Source organism: Eulemur rufifrons, chromosome 6 (assembly GCF_041146395.1).
Source record: "Eulemur rufifrons isolate Redbay chromosome 6, OSU_ERuf_1, whole genome shotgun sequence".
Classification (NCBI taxonomy): Eukaryota; Metazoa; Chordata; class Mammalia; order Primates; family Lemuridae; genus Eulemur; species Eulemur rufifrons.
The window spans coordinates 96154169-96171021 of record NC_090988.1 but is presented as its reverse complement, the minus strand read 5'-3'; the positions used below and the strand labels follow the sequence as shown (position 1 = coordinate 96171021).

General features: G+C 47.4%; 2 protein-coding genes across 2 annotated transcripts; one reads left to right on the top strand and one right to left on the bottom strand.

The window, feature by feature from the left end:
- Positions 1 to 2662: 2662 nt before the first annotated feature.
- POLR2G (RNA polymerase II subunit G) lies at positions 2663 to 7211 on the bottom strand. The gene is made up of 8 exons (XM_069470131.1): positions 7081 to 7211; positions 6847 to 6956; positions 5379 to 5538; positions 3801 to 3851; positions 3636 to 3701; positions 3330 to 3401; positions 3097 to 3130; positions 2663 to 2880 (listed from the first exon to the last, which is right to left on the bottom strand). The coding sequence occupies exons 1-8, from the start codon at positions 7090 to 7092 to the stop codon at positions 2867 to 2869; spliced, it is 519 nt and encodes a 172-aa protein (XP_069326232.1). The 5' UTR covers positions 7093 to 7211; the 3' UTR covers positions 2663 to 2866.
- Positions 7212 to 14094: 6883 nt separating this feature from the next.
- On the top strand, positions 14095 to 15737 carry ZBTB3 (zinc finger and BTB domain containing 3). Its single transcript, XM_069470130.1, has one exon. It carries the CDS (start codon positions 14119 to 14121, stop codon positions 15685 to 15687), a length of 1569 nt encoding a protein of 522 aa, XP_069326231.1. The 5' UTR covers positions 14095 to 14118; the 3' UTR covers positions 15688 to 15737.
- The last annotated feature ends 1116 nt before the right edge of the window (positions 15738 to 16853 follow it).

Sequence of the window (16853 nt, the reverse complement as noted above, 5' to 3'; positions counted from 1 at the left end):
GTCATATTCAGAATGACAGAGTGGTTTTAGTGCTTGGACACTGAAATGTCTTCCCACCTATGTGTTAAGGGAAGGAAGGAGGCCCTCCTCTGAGGTCTGAGTCCAAAATCAGCTCAGCCAGATCTGGGCTGCTGGCAGATCTCCTTGCTAAGGTTTACTTATCTGGACAGCCATTGGCAACCTTGGAGACACAAGAGGATGGAGAAAGGAGGGCCCTAGGCCTGTTGGGGCCTGTCAGATGTATCCCACCTGTCTGAGGCTTATTTATCCCCAACCTGAGTGGCGGCAGGGACCAGGGAGGGCAGTAATGAGACTCCCACGTCGACAAATGGGAGACAGGTGGCTACCGCTCACTCTAGACACCAAGTACTTGGCCTGAACTATGAGGGCTTTCTACTCAGACTGTATTAAAAAAAGAAAAAAAAAGATAGCTCCACTACTCACTAGCTGCGTGAACACAGGCACATTAGTTCACATCTCTGACCTGTTCCATCATCTGCAAAGTGGGATAGAGAAACCATTTCATGGAACTGTAGTGAAGATTCAGGAATGTTGCCAGCACCCACCTGCTGATGCTGCTTCTCTGTGCATAAGTCTGTTCCTTCCAGGCTTGATGTTACTTCCCGGTTATCCTGTACACAATTTACAAATAGGTGGTTCCATTTGAGAACTTGGCTAAGAATTTTAGTCTCAGTGAGACACATGGTATTTAAAGGATACGAAAAATCCTACAACCTGTGCAACCAACTCATTTTATGTGGAGTGGTATCTAGATAACTGTAACATTGTTTGCATTGGAAAATTCACTGCAAATCCAACACAGAAATTTTTCTGGCTTCAACAAACTTGGAAAACCTAGCACAGTGCTGAGAGCTGGATATACATATATGAAAGGGATGCATGTGAATATACAATTTTCTCAACAAAATTTCAATTAAAAAGCATGTTCCACAATAAAAAATGAAGACAATGAAGAGGTACCATGCATATTGGCACATGTCTATAGTCCCAGCTACTTGGGAGGCTGAAGCAGGAAGATAACTTGAGTCCAGGAGTTTGATGCTGCAGTTAGCAATAATCATACCACTGCACTTCAGCCTAGGTGACAGAGGGAGACTCTGTCTCAAAACAAAAAAAAAAAAAGGAGATACAATAACAAAATATGAGGTATCAATAAGAATTTGAAGGAATAGCCTATCTGTTCAGGAGTGGTGATGGAAAGAGGAAGGGAACCACATTTGAGTGCCTCTCTTTTACCGTGCTCCAGATATCATTCTGGATGTTTCATCTTATCAGGGTTTCTAGCCCTCAGCACGATTAACATTTGGGGCCAGGTAGATCTTTGTTGTGAGAGACTGTTCTGTGCATTGCAGGATGTTTAGCAGCATTCTTAGCCTCTACTCACTAAAAGGCAGTAGCATGCCCCTGCCAGTCGTGACAACCAAAAATGTTTCCAGTCATTGCCAAATGTCACCTGGGGGCCAACACCACCCCAGTTAAAATGCTTTTCTTTGTGTCCCTATGTAGCCCAGGCTAGAGTGCAGTGGCAATACACACAATACAGGCACCATGATATTACAGTATACTACAACCTCAAATTCCTGGATTCAAGCGATTCTCCCACGTCAGCCTCCTGAGCAGCTGGGACGATGGGCGCACACCACTGCACTCAGCTCTGATATGCATTATTATATTACTTTATAATTATTATTAACAGTTGAGTACCTATCATGGGCCAGGCTTTATGCTAGCCACTTGAATATATGATCTCTGATACAAAGAGGGTTTCCTGCCCATTTTACAATGAGGAAACAGAAGGTCACCCAGCTAAAATGGAAGCCAGCTCTGTATCAATCCAAATACCTTGTTTTCTTGTTTTCTACTACACAGCTTCGCTTCCCAAGGAAGTCAAGGAAAGCTGGCAGGGCGGGGATCGTAATTGAACTGAGATTTGATAGATTAGTAGATAGCAAGTGGACAAACTGAGAAAGGGCATTCCAAGGTAGACAAATAGTATTGCAAATGTATAAGTGTGAGGGAACAATGTTTGTTTAATCTTGTAGGTATATCATGTATTCTCGTGTTACCCTAACTAGATTATGAGACCTTTTGTATCTTCAGTTCAGTTTAATATAGTGATCAATTAGCAAATAAAGGACCCTGTTTTTATATGCCCATCTTAGGAAGGGCTACGTTGGGACCTCATAATCCATATCATTATTAGCCTCTTGTTTTTCTCTTCCTATCTACTGTCTCCACCCCCCTCTTTCCTAGTTATACTCTTGGCTACTTTTTTTAAGAGATGGGGTCTCACTATTTTGCCCAGGCTTGTCTTGAACTCCTAGCCTCAAGCAATCCTCCAAAGGCATGAGATATTCTTGGTTATTTTTAAGGGCAGGGGAAGGGCAAACACTCTGGAAGTAGATTAGGATTCAGAGTGGCGCCAATGATGGTATCATTTGCTGAAAGCCAAAGAGACCCAACATAAGAGCTTTGCCTTCCCTGAGGTCAACTTTAGACTGTGGCAAACGGGTTAGTCAAAACCCCTGGGTGGCTGAGGCGTCAAGGAATCAGGCTAAGGAAAAGCAGGGCTAGTGAGCAATTTACCCCACAGCATTTTTAAAAAAAGAGCTATTCCCACCAGAAAAAGATAACACTTCCATGAGAACTAAGAATACTTTATGATGAAAACACATAGTCAAAAAGCTGGGAACAGCCCCTAAGCCAAAAGAAGTGCCAGATATCTTCTGCGGACAAGGTACCTTCCTTGCCTCCCCAACAGCAGTCAGACTGGGCCTCTGGACAACACAGTAAATGTGACAGTCATACTTCCTAGATCAGGACTCAAGGTAAGAGGCCCCCATGCTCAGCTCACAAGCCCTAGGAAAACAGGAAAAGCACATCAGTTAGAGTTTGGAGGCGGCCACAACCACGTACTTCCCATCCCAAGGGCAGGGCACATGTCCTGGATTTTCCAACCAGACAGCATGAAAGTTTCTTACATTTCTGACTCAGGCTTAAATCCTGTATCTATTCCCCACCCCCACATACCCCTTCTCCAGGCAATAGCCCTGGCAGGTACGATCAGGCACTCACCCAAGTAATCGTCCATCAGGGAGCCAATAGCAAACTGCCGGAGGGAAGACAAAAGGGAAATGGAGCCAAGGCAAGCACAGAACCATCCTTCTCCCCACAACCCCAGGCCTTTGGCCCACCCATCCCTTCTTCCTGGCAGAAGAACATAGAATCCCCAGAAACTGTGGGTAGCAAAAAAACCAACAGCTCTCAGCTCTGCCTGGTACAGGTGGGAAGGCAGACAAGACACTCACAATGTCATTCTTGTCCACACGGGTCCCCACAATCTTCAAGCGGATCTCATCATCCTGCTGAATCACAATGTCCTGGGGAGACGAAGGAATAGTGTACAGATGGTCCTCGACTTACAATGGGATTACTTCCTGATAACCAAATGTACTGAATGCATGTCAGCTTGCCACCATCATCAAGTAAAGAAATCATAAATCGAACCATTGTAAATTGGGGACCGTCTGTACTCAGACATCCCTAGGCCAATATTCTCCCTCAGAGTGGCCGATTCTTTATTCCCTCTCATTGACTTCTTCCTGCCCACTCACCTCATCCACTGTCTTGTAACAAGGAGGGTTGGAGTTAGGATCAAACTCCATCTCTGATGGGATGGACTGAAAGGAAAGTGAGACTGGGTCAGCACTTTAAATGGATGTTTCCACAGATGGTGGTGAATGGGTGTCCTTAACCCTACTCAGCATGCCTAGACTTACATGTCGGGAGATGAAGCAAGACATGGGCCCAATTTCTGTGAAGAGTCCAACCTAGAAGAAAAATGAGTGATCTTGCTTTTTATTGCCCCCCAAGTCTTTTAAGCTTCCCACCTTTATCTAATTCTTAATACTATTATTTATGTTTTGAAACTAGTCTGAATTGTAGCTTTTGTTTCATTTCACTTTTTTTTTGAAGCAGGGTCTTACTCTGTCACCCAGGCTGGAGTGCAGTGCTGTCATCATTGCTCACTGCAACCTCAAACTCCTGGGCTCAAGAGATCTTCTTGCCTTAGCCTCCTGAGTAGCTTCCTACCATGCCTGGCTAAGTGTTTTTGTAGAGAGACAGGGTCTCACTATTGCTCAGGCTAGTCTCAAATTCCTGGCCTCAGGTGATCCTCCTGCCTTGGCCTACCAAAGTGCTAGTATTACAGGCCTGAGTCACTTTGCCCAGCCACCCCCTCTTTTTTTTTGAGACAGGGTCTCACTATATCACCCAGCTGATCTCAAACTCCTGGGCACAGGTGGTTCTCCCACCCTACTCCCAAGTAGCTGGGATTACAGACTCAAGCCACTGCACCTGGCTTCTCTCTTTTTTAATCTTTCATTTTAAATTAAGCAAATATATGCAATGATCTATGATAGTGCTACTGTACTCCAGGGAAAGAAGGGAGGGAGAGAAAGAAAAAGAGAGGCCAGGTGTGGTGGCTCACACCTGTAATCCTAGCATGCTGGGAGGCCGAGGTGGGAGGATCACTTGAGTTCAGGAGTTCATGACCAGCCTGAGCAAGAGCAAGACCCCCTCTCTACTAAAAAAAAAAAAAATAGAAAAATTAGCCAGGCATGGTGGTGCACGCTTGTAGTCCCAGCTACTCAGGAGGCGGAGAACTGCTTGAGCCCAGGAGTTTGAGATTGCAGTGAGCTAGGCTAATACCACAGCACTCTAGACCAGGTGACAGAGCAAGACTCCATCTCAAAAAAAAAAAAAAATAAAATAAAAAAGAGAGAGAAAGGCAAGAAAGAAAAGAAAAAGAAAAGAAAGCAAGCAATTAGCGAATATAATATAGTAGTAAAGAACTTAGGCCGGGGACTTGTTAGTCCAAGATTTGAACACTTGTTGACCACATGACCTTGGCCAGTACACTTAAGTTCTCTAAGCTTCAGTTTCTGTAGAAAAGGATAGAAGTGGCTGGGCATAGTGGCTCACGCTTATCATCCCAGCTACCTGGGAAACTGAGGGAGGATCACTTGACTCCAGGGGTTCAAAGCTGCAGCGAGCTATGACTGTACCACTGGACTCCAGCAGAGCAAGAACAGAAGTACACCCACCTTACAATCATTGTGAGGCGTTGCTCATTACCCATTACCTGGCCCACAGTAACTACCCAATCAATGCAGACTTCTGTTATTATGACTATTATTTTCGACTCCCCTGACCCCTGAATTAGGCAGGGCAAGACTACCCGTAATTTGACAGGGAGGAAAGTTAAGCACAAGGAAAGTGACTTAACCAAAGGCACAGAGTCGGGCCAGGATCCAACCCAGTCCTTCCTAGACTGGCTTCCCTATGTATGGTCTCACCTTGTTGACCTGAGTGACAACAGCATCCACGACCTCTCCTTTAAAGGGCCGGAAAACAATGGCCTTGTACTTAACTGGATAAAGGACAAAGCCTCTGCCTGGCTGGATCACACCAGCACCGATATTGTCGATGGTGGTGACAGCAATTACAAAGCCATACCTGGGAGAAGGATGAGAAAGAGAATGGACTGTGGGTGAAAGAGCCTCTAAAGTCACCTGCAACAAAAGCCATTGAGCTTCAGAAGTAGGGGGAGCAAAAGGAGTAGACAGTACCTCTGTCCCTGGAGGGCTTAACGACCAGAATTTGAAAGACAGGGCACAGATCAATACGGCCAAATACTGCTCTGGTAATTTTACAATAACTGCCCTATAAGGCTGCAGTCCTTGAGCCAACAGACTTCAATCTTTGGGATGCTTCAGAATTACCTTATTAAAATGCAGATTCTCACGCCTGCCCCCAGAGTGTCTTGATTCTGTAGCAAATAATAAGGCTCAGGAACCTGCATGTTCAAAAACCACCCCAGGGCCGGGCGCGGTGGCTCACGCCTGTAATCCTAGCACTCTGGGAGGCCAAGGCGGGTGGATAGCTCGAGGTCAGGAGTTTGAGACCAGCCTGAGCAAGAGCGAGACCCCATCTCTACTAAAAATAGAAAAATATTATCTGGCCAACTAAAAATATATATAGAAAAAATTAGCCAGGCATGGTGACGAATGCCTGTAGTCCCAGGTACTCGGGAGGCTGAGGCAGTAGGATTGCTTGAGCCCAGGAGTTTGAGGTTGCTGTGAGCTAGGCTGACGCCAGGGCACTCACTCTAGCCCCCGGCAACAAAGCGAGACTCTGTCTCAAAAAAAAAAAACAAAAAACAAAAAACCGCCCCAGGTTATTCTGAGGCTAGAGGCCCAGGTACTCCAATGCCTTGGGCAGTGAGTCCTCACTCATTTATAGCACCCTCTGAGCTACCACTCTGTGCAATGTCCAAGTCCCAGCCCTCTTCTTTCCTCCTCAAACTCTCAATCTGCTTTCTCTGGTCATGCATTCAGGAAACAGAGGCCCATGATGTGCCATGCCGGTCCCTGGGCACAGGAGATGGAGAAAACAAGCAGAATCACAGGAGAGCAGAAAAAGGAACAATGATTAGACTGTGAGCTCCACAAGCGTTGGCCTCTTGTTCACTGCATGTTCCCAGAGCCGGACACAGGACCTGGAACGCAGCAGGAGTTTTAAAAATGTTTGTGGAGTGAATGAATGACCTCAGCTGAAGGATGTCTTGCTATCCAGCTTTGACGAGAGCGCCATGGGAACCCAAAGCAGGAAGCAATTAGCTGCCTGGGGTGCCTGGAAGAGTGAGAGGGTTCCCCAGAGCTGGTGGCAGGACCATGCAGGATTAGTAGGAGCTGGGGAGGGTTTGCAGATATAGCCCTGTGCGCATCCGCACCGATCAGGCGGTGCGGTGGGCGCGGCACTCACTTCCCCGTACAGGTCCCCTCCACCTCAGTGAAGAGCTTCTGCTTCACCGTGTTGAGCAAGTTGGGGCCGAAGTAGCGCGGGTGCAGCAGGATCTCGTGCTCCAGGGAGATCTGCGGGGAAAAGTGGCATGGAGACCAGCCCAGATTAGGTTATGGGGCGAAAAGTGGCCCCTACCCAGGCGCTAGCCTAGCTCCTTTCTACCCGGCCTGTGCCTCCACCCGGCTCCCTGCTCACGTGGTAGAACATCCTCCCGAAGTAGGGTGGAAATCAGAATCCACACCTCCCGCTGCCCCTCGTCTCCACCGGAAATACATGCAGCCGACCCTATCCTATTTCCGGGTCTGCGACGGCTAAGAGGGCGGGACCCTACGTCTTCCGAGGGTATGATTGGGCCTTGCTGTCATGGGCGGGGAACCAAGAAGCTCCGCCCCCCACCGCGTCCACAGGCCCTCAACTGCCGACCCCCATAACTTAACTTTTTTTTTTTTTTTTTTTTTTTTTTTGAGACAGAGTCTCACTCTGTTTACCGGCTAGAAGTGCCCTGGCATCAGCCTAGCTCACAGCAACCTCGAACTCCTGGGCTCAAGCGATCCTCCTGCCTCAGCCTCCCGAGTAGCTGGGACTACAGGCATGTGCCACCATGCCCGGCTAATTTTTCTATATATTTTTTTAGCTGTCCATATAATTTATTTCTATTTTAGTAGAGGCAGGGTCTCGCTCGTGCTCAGGCTGGTCTCGAATTCCTGAGCTCAAACAATCCGCCTGCCTCGGCCTCCGAGGGTGCTAGGATTACAGGCGTGAGCCACTGTGGCCGGCCTTAACTTTAATGTATGTTCAGCAAATACTTTTAATGGAATTAATTAGTGAAAGATGACATAAGTAACGCGCTTTAACAGAGTGCATTCATTCAGCAAATAAAGACTGCTTTTACATAGTAAGCATTGTAACTGTCTGTTCTTATCTCATGTAATCCATACAGCAACCCCATGAGGCAGGCTTTACTGTTATTCCCACTTACAGGTGAGGTCCCAGGCTCAGAGGGTTGAGCTCATTCAGGGTTACTCAGAGCCTGGATACAAATTCAGAGTGTCCAACTCCAAGATTCTTGCATATTCAGGCATTCCAGACATCCGTGCACTCATTCATTCAAAAAACATTTATTGAGCACCCACTCTGTGTGGAATATTTGGAGATGAAGCAGCCAAAATCAGAGCCCAGAGGACAGTGCTCCTTCCTGGTGAGAGGAGAACTATATCGCTGCATTCCTTACCCCCATTCCTGTCCCTGCTCATGGGAACCCAGGACTGGGGAGCCCTCTTCTGTCCCCTCAACTCTGCTCACACTTTTGTAGATAATCCCTTTATTAAACTCACCTGGATTAACCAAAGTGGGTGTGTAAGGTGTCTCCCGCTAAGTCCTTGACTGATAAACGGAGCATGCAGAGAGACCTATGAGAAAGGCTCAGCAAGAGCAGCTGTGTCTAGAGCCAGAGCAGTCTTTCTGGCCTTGAACAAACTCCCTGTTGCCCAAGTAAGTCTCTGTATATTGTAAGTAGAAGAAACTGACCTACTCTACTGCAATAACAGAGATCTCATGCTTCCTTAAAGCTGTCACACCAGGGAAGGAATGCTGTTTCCCATTGACATTGCCCATCTTCTAGAATGGTTGAGGCCACCAAGCCAAGCTGCTGAGACACCATGGGGATACCCGCTGCCCAAACCCTCACAAAGAAGCAGATGCCTAGGCCTCAGTTGCTCTAATTCCCTCCTCTCCTCTTTTCCAGGCCAGGCTCCCCCCAAGTACAACCTTACCTGCTGACAGTGTTGTGCCAGACCACACTAGCAATGGGTCATAAAAGCTGATTGTTAACATTTTGGGATTTGCACAGAGGATAAGAGAACTGTAATTTTTAAAATCTAGGTTCAGCATGCATGGCCATCCTTGAGTGCACCAAGCACACAGTCCTTGTGCTCAGCCTCAGTTTGGTCTTCATTCTGATCTCTTCTGAACCTGTAGAAACAGGATTGCATAAGTTTCCTAATCAGCCTGTGCTCCTAACCTCCAGCAACTCCCTTTCCAAGGGGGTTTCCTCTCTAGTGCCCTGGTTTTAAACACCATCTATACACCAATGACACTCCCAACATACATCTCCAGCCCTGACACCTCTCATTACACTTAGAATAAAAAACAAACTCTCACCAAGACCAATGAAATTCATGCCTACCCACATGCCTTGTTCATTCACCCAGCTCCATACACAGTGGGTTTTCTCTGCAGACGTTCAGCATCATCCACTCTATAAACTCCTGATCATTTCTTAACCAGCTATAAACAAATAAAAAAAGTAAAAAAATAAATAAATAAACTCCCGATCATTAGAAGAGAAACCTGCATTTCAGATGTGTCACTAGGACTTTTTCTCTAACCATTTCTCTATGTGAGTCCCTTTTCTCCCAGATTTTTGTGTGTACAGCTCTTTCTTGTAATTCACATTTCAGTTTAAATGTTACCTCCTGGTCAGGCCTTTTCCTGATCACAGAATCTAAAGCCAATGTCTCCCAATCCTAGTCAACTCTCTAGCACATCTCCCTGTGTTACTTCTTCATAGCACTTAACGCCATCTGAAAATGTATTGTTTATTATCTGTCTCCCAATATCAATAGAATACAAGCCCATAAAAGAGGATAGAGCATGCTGTTTCCCAGACTGATTTGACCGTGGAGTCCCTTTTCATCACAAAGCTGTTCAAAGCAACATTGACCAATTCCTTTTTTTTTTTTTTTACTTTTTCTTATTTTGGTAAAATATACATAACATAAATTTACCACTTTAACCATTTATAAGTATACACTTCCATGGCATTAAGTACATTATTCGCATTGTTCTGTAACCATCACCACCATCCATCTCCAGAATTTTCTCATTTTCCCAAACAGAAACTCTGTACCCATTAAACAATAACTTCCTATTCTCCTATTCCTCCAGTCCCTGGAAAGCACCATTCTACTTTGTTTCTATGAATTTGACTACACCAGATACTTCACATAAGTGGAATCATACAATATTTGTCCTTTTGTCTCTGGTTTATTTCACTTAGCATAATCTTCAAGATTCATCCATAATGTAGCATGTGTCAGAATTTCCTTTTTATTTTTTATTATTTATTTATTTGAGAGAGTCTTGCTCTGTCACCCAGGCTAGAGTGCCATGGTGTCAGCCTAGCTCACAGCAACCTCAAACTCCTGGGCTCAAGCAATTCTCCTACCTCAGCCTCCCGAGTAGCTGGGACTACAGGCGCGCATCACAACACCCGGCTAATTTTTCTATTTTTCGTACAAACAGGGTCTTGCTCTCCCTCAGGCTGGTCTTGAACTCCTGAGCTCAAGCCATCCTCCCACTTCCACCTCCCAGTGTACTAGGAGTACAGGAGTGAGCCACTGCAACAGGCCAGAAAGTCCTTACTTTTTAAAACTGAATAATATTCTACTATATGTATATACCATATTTTGTTTATCCATTCATCTGTCAATGGACAGTTGGATTGCTTCCACCTTTGGCTATTGTGAATAATGCTGCTATGAACAGAGGTGTACAAGTAAGCAATTCTTACAGAGTTGTCTGAATAAGATGTAAGGAAGTGACTCCACTCCAGCTTTCTTGAGGTAAAAGACCAAGATGACTTTTATAATGTTGGCCAAAATCCTAAATGTGTTCAGTAGGAGACCAAAGACCAAAAGGGCCCAAGAAAGAGAGTGGATCAGAATAAATGAGCATGAAGGCTGGGTACAGTGGCTTATGCCTGAAATCCTAGCACTTTGGAAGGCCCAGGCCAGAGGATCATTTGAGGCCAGAACTTCAAGACCAGCCTGAGCAGGAGTGAAATCCAGTCTCTACAAAAAAAAAAAAAAAAAAAAAAAGAGGAAGAAAGAAAGAAAAATTATCCAGGTATGCTGGCGCGCGTGCCTGTAGTCCTAGCTCTACTGGGGGGGCAGGAGGTGGCCCAAGAGGGGTAGCTGAAGCAGGAGGATCACTTGAGCCCAGGAGTTTGAGGTTGCAGTAAGCTATTATGAGCCACTACGCACTAGCCTGAGTGACAGAGCAAGACCGTGTCTAAAAAAAAAAAAAAGAATAAATGACCATAATAACACCTACCACTTACTAGTTCCTGCCTAAATGATGCCAGACACTGTGTTAAGCCCTTTACATAATTATCTCCTTTAATTCTCATTATAATCTAATGAAGTTGGTATGAAGATAAATAAAATTTAAAAGCTGTTGGAATTCCAAAAAACACTTTAGGCCTTGAGAGATGTGACTGTGATCTAAGCCAGCCACATACGGTTACAATTTCTGTTCTCAGATTATGGATTAACTCACTTTGTTGTCTTTCTTGTTCTGTACAAGGACAGAACACAAAGAATTAAAGGAACCTCAGGAACAAAAACTTCCAGCTTTCTTAATTAATGACCCTTGTTAAAGATTAACTTCCCCCTTGTTGTCCTGATTTGCTTAGACCAGATGACAAAAACCCCATGATTGTTACACCCTTTGTAAAAAAATGTCATATGTAGCCTTCCCCAAAAGAAACAATCTGCCTATAACCAATCAAATTGCTGTAACTACATGCCAATCTTGTATGAATGATGTTATAATCCTGCTAAAAACTCCTGTCTCTCCTGTAATCCTAGCACTCTGGGAGGCTGAGGCACGAGGAACACTTGAGCTCAGAAGTTCAAGACCAGCCTGAGCAAGAGCAAGACCCCCTCTCTACTACAAATAGAAAAAAAAAATTAGCCTGCCAACTAAAACTAGAAACAAACAAAAAAATTAGCTGGGCGTGGTGGTGCGTGCCTATAGTACCAGCTACTCAGGAAGCTGAGGCAGGAGGATTGCTTGAGCCCAGGAGTCTGAGGTTGCTGTAAGCTAGGCTGATGCCACAGCACTCTAGCCCAGGCAACAGAGCAAGACCATGTCTCAAAACAAACAAACAAACAAACAAACAAAAAAACTCCTGTCTCTGCCTGTATAAATGAAATCTTAGCTTTCCTACTTTGGAATGGTAACTCCATTCCTTTGGTTTTTTTTTTTTTTTTTTTTTTGAGACAGTCTCACTCTGTTGCCTGGGCTAGAGTGCCGTAGCATCAACCTAGCTCACAGCAACCTCAGACTCCTGGGCTCAAGCTATCCTCCTGCCTCAACCTTCCGAGTAGCTGGGACTACAGGCACGCGCCACCACGCCCAGCTAATTTTTTCTGTATATATTTTTAGTTGTCCATATACGGGGTCTCACTCTTGCTCAGGCTGGTCTCGAACTCCTGAGCTCAAACGATCCACCCACCTCGGCCTCCCAGGGTGTTAGGATTACAGGCGTGAGCCACCAAGCCCGGTGGGGGCACAGTATCTTGAAGCGGTGTGATCTCAAGCTAAGATCAGCATGGCCTGCATGCATCTAGCACAAGGATGTTGGGTAGATGAACTCTCCCTAATCCTGGTTAGGGCTGACTGGAGGTTTTGACTGTAGAACAAAGTGGAGATGCTTAGCGTGGTGGGTGAAGGGGTAAGAGCTCTGAGTTATTCCTCTGGTAACCAACCATGTCAACACATTGTCCGGGTCAGACAAGGGGCAAGAATCCCTGACTCCCAACTTGCAGCACTTTCCTCTGGGTGCCTAGGGACTCAGAGATTTCTTCAGACATAGCCACGTTAATCTATCGTCGTCCTGGGACATTTTAGGGGCCTGATCCTACTCCCACTCTTCCTTTCCTTTCCTTTCTTTCTTTTTTTTTTTGTTTTTTGAGACAGAGTCTCACTCTGTTGCCCAGGCTAGAGTGAGTGCCCTGGCGTCAGCCTAGCTCACAGCAACCTCAAACTCCTGGGCTCAAGCGATCCTCCTGCCTCAGCCTCCCAGTAGCTGGGACTACAGGCATGCACCACCATGCCAGGATAATTTTTCTATTTTTAGTAGAGAGGGGGGTCTCACTCTTGCTTAGGCTGGTCTTGAACTCTTGACCTCAAGTGATCCTCCCGCCTGGGTCTCCCAGAGTGCTAGGATTACAGGTGTGAGCCGCCACTCCCGGCCTACTCCCACTTTTCCTACTGGCACCTGCGTAGTACGCTGTGGACACAGAGAACATTTTATTTTCTTCATTATAAGTCCACTGTAGTGTTCAGGCTAAGAACTCCACATTTTTCCCGCAGCTGCCAGTTCTCTGACACCACCATTACTGAGCGAGGAGCCGCAGAATCATTAGATTAGAGGATTGGAGCAGTAGGGCATCGTGGAATTTTTGAGGGAAGAAGGGACCTTTCAGAGGCAGCTGCAGTTCAGACGCGTGGCTATTGCCCACAGTTACGTCAGAGTTTGGTCTAGGACCGGGGCCTTCAGGGTACCACAACAGCTTATTGTTTCTCTTTTTCCCGGTCACCCTGCAGCCGGAGACACCTGTTCTCAGCTAAGGCACAACACTGCGCGGTTGCCCACCTCGCACCCAGAGGGGAGAGCTCCGCGGTCCTGTCCCTAAGGCCAAGTCCCCGTCCGCCAGCGGCCTCAAAGTAGACCGGCAAGCTCCGCCAATCCAGAGGGTTTGGAGGCTAAGAAGGCGGGACGAGGCAGGAAAAAGTTAGGATAGGAGTGCCAGCCAATGCGGCGCCTAGCTGCATGAGCGACGTCCCCAAGCACCCATTTGGAGAGCGCAGATGGTTAGTGGCTAGCGGACCAATCCGTGACGGAGGAAGGCGAGTTTGAGCCAATTAAAACGGGGAAGGTGGGAAGGGGCGGAGTTCTCCCAGTGGCTGCTCGGTGGTGGGTGAGGGATCGGCTTTCTCTTCTAGTTACCATCCTGGGAGTTCTTAGCCCCTGGAATGCGAGAGGGAGAGGCTCAGGGAGTTCCCAGAGTGGGGCGTGGATGCATTGCCCGGGAAGGCTTGGGAACGAAACAGATTTCTAGTTGGAGGAGACGCTGGAAGCTACCGGGAGGGCATCAAGGAAGCGGAGGCTGGTTAGGGGCGGGACTTCCGGGGGCAGGGCCTTTTCGAAACGAGGGCGGGGCCTGCGCGAAGGTTAGGCCGACGGGGCGGAGCCAAGAGAAGATCTTTGGGTGTGACCTAGGGGAAAAAAGGGCAGTAAATTAGATTGTCTTGGGGTGGCAAGCAATAGTTAAGGGCTGATGTTAAGGTTGCTGGGGAGGTTACCTACCCTAACCCACTGTCCTCTCTTCCCAGGGAGCCACTAGTGGAGACCTCTTTTGGGCCCCCTTTCCTTCGTGGGGTGCTATGGAGTTCCCAGAACACAGTCAGCAGCTGCTGCAGAGCCTCCGGGAGCAGCGGTCCCAGGGTTTCCTTTGTGACTGCACCGTGATGGTGGGTAGCACCCAGTTCTTGGCCCATCGGGCTGTGCTGGCCTCCTGCAGCCCATTCTTCCAGCTTTTCTACAAGGAGCGGGAATTGGACAAGAGGGATCTGGTGTGTATTCACAATGAGATTGTCACGGCCCCAGCCTTCGGGCTGCTTCTGGACTTTATGTATGCTGGCCAGCTGGCCCTTAGGGGAGATACCCCTGTGGAGGATGTGCTGGCCGCTGCCAGCTACTTACACATGAATGACATCGTCAAGGTGTGTAAGCGGCGGCTGCAGGCCCGGGCCCTGGCAGAGGCGGACAGTACCAAGAAGGAGGAAGAAACCAACTCACAGCCCCCTAGTTTGGAGTTTTTGTCCAACACTTCCCGTGGCCCCCAGTCTTCATTGGCATCCACTGAGACATCGGGCCATTGGAGCAAAGGGGAATGGAAAGGTCTGGCTGCTCCCTCACCTACTGTCCGTCCTCCAGATGAGCCACCAGTGTCCGGTGGGGCTGACACTACACAGCCTGGCATGGAGGTTGACTCACCACATCTACGGGCTCCTCCCCCACCAGTGACTGATGTCTCTCTTGCCAGCCCCAGTAGCTCCACAGAGACCATTCCTGCAAACTACTTTTCTTCTGGCCTCCCAACAGTTTCGTTAGAGCCCCTGACTCCTCTTGACGTGGGTCCTGAGAGTCTGAGGGTGGTGGAACCAAGGGATCCTGGAGGACCACTGCAAGGCTTCTATTCCCCAGCTTCAGCTCCAGCCCCAGCCCCGGTTTCAATCTCAGCCCCAGTTCCATCCCAGGCTCCAGCCCCAGCTGAGGCTGAGCTGGTCCAGGTGAAAGTAGAAGCTATTGTGATCTCTGATGAGGAGACTGATGTGTCAGATGAACAGCCTCAGGGTCCTGAGGGACTGTTCCCACCTGGAAGAGCAGTGTATGGGGGACAACCCACCCAGCCAGAGGCTTTCGAGGAGTCAGGGGCAGCAGGACTGGAGGAGGTGGGGCCAAGTGACCACTTCCTGCCTCCAGACCCTCATCTACCCTACCATCTACTGCCAGGTCCAGGGCAGTATCATCGAGGACTGGTGACCTCGCCCCTGCCTGCACCCCCAACCCTGCATGAGCCACTTTACCTGCCTTCTGAGTATGAAGCAGCCCCAGGAAGCTTTGGGGTTTTTACTGAGGATGTTCCCACCTGCAAGACATGTGGGAAGACCTTCTCATGCTCTTACACACTACGGCGACATGCCACAGTGCACACACGTGAGCGACCCTACGAGTGCCGCTACTGCCTGCGCAGCTACACACAGTCAGGGGACCTCTACCGCCACATCCGCAAGGCTCACAATGAGGACCTGGCCAAACGCAGCAAACCGGATCCAGAGGCTGGCCACCTTTTAGGGGTGCAGCCCCACCCTGGCTCCCCAACAGCAGACAGACAGAGCAGCAACGGTGGAGGGCCACCCAAAGATTTTGTACTTGGGCCCAAAAGCTAACTTCTAGGGGAGCATGAGCTGATGCTAGGCCTGCTCTTGCCATCCTTAGATGGCAGCACAGAAGGTTGGAGGCATCGCATCAATCTTTCTGGGCAACAGAATGAAGGTTTTGCCCAGGCCAAAGGTTCCCACCCTTTTCTTTGCCCAGCCAGATAAGCAGGACTATGGGACAGAGCATATCAATTAGCTCTCTCCAAGGGTACTGGGAATTTTCCTGAGGTGTAATTGCTTCTTGCTCCGCATTCTGGAATATAAAGCTAGCAGTGAACCTATCTCTTTGAACTGGTGTTGGCTGGTTTCTTCCAAAAACCTGCATGCCTTCATACCTATCCTTCTGTTCTTTTAGGAATCTGACATCTGTATTTTGGGTAGGGATGGGGGTCAGATTGCTTATGAGGAAAAAGTGACATAGGCAGAGGGCAACGTAGCCCTTACTTAGGAAAAGTATACAAATTAGGGAATCTTAAACAATTATGGTTTATTATTGTAGTTGAGCTCCTGTGTTCTGGGATGTATTGGGTACTTCATATACTCATTTAACTCTCAACAACTTTATGAGGTATTAATGTCCCTCCCCAACCCTCCCCTTTTTAAAAATTTTTTCATAGACAAGGACACTTAAGAGAAAAATCAGTATTAATTGCTTCTCAGTCTTTTGGCTAAGATTAGGTGCAAAAATTAAAGTTAACTTGTTCAAGATCACAGCACTTACTTAAGGGGCAAGCCAGGATTCGAACCTGGCTTGCGACTCCAAACACCATTCATGCTATCCTGGTTTAAAACATTGTTGAAGGTAGTTAACCAAGAACTAGAAGTTGTTTTACTTATTTATTTATTTTTGTCCTTTTGAGTGTTTGGCTTTGTTCCCTTGTTACCTCTGCTGTCCACGTAGAGTAGAAAGAGCTTTTGTTGATTGTTTCGACAACAGATACTGTACGGATGACTTGATACTTTTGCCTGCATGTTGTAAATATGAACTGAGGTCTCTGAAGTTAAGGAACTGAAAGGCCAAAAACAGTAAGGCCCGTCCTAGCAGATTAGTGGGGGTGGTTGAGGGCCTGTGGTGCTGTGGCAATGACTGGTGCTTGGGAAGTTAGAGTACTCACCTAAGGTCACCCAGCTGGTTACTTGCAGTAGAGATAGCAAGGAAATGGGAGTTTGTGGTG

Excerpts from the sequence above, each read along its gene's own strand:
- ZBTB3 (XM_069470130.1), top strand. The coding sequence starts at position 14,119 with ATGGAGTTCCCAGAACACAGTCAGCAGCTGCTGCAGAGCCTCCGGGAG.
- POLR2G (XM_069470131.1), bottom strand. Across the intron at positions 3,852-5,378 it reads TTGTCACTCAGGTCAACAAG|GTTGGACTCTTCACAGAAAT; the intron begins GTGAGACCATAC and ends TTTTTCTTCTAG. Across the intron at positions 3,402-3,635 it reads GTTACAAGACAGTGGATGAG|GACATTGTGATTCAGCAGGA; the intron begins GTGAGTGGGCAG and ends TCGTCTCCCCAG.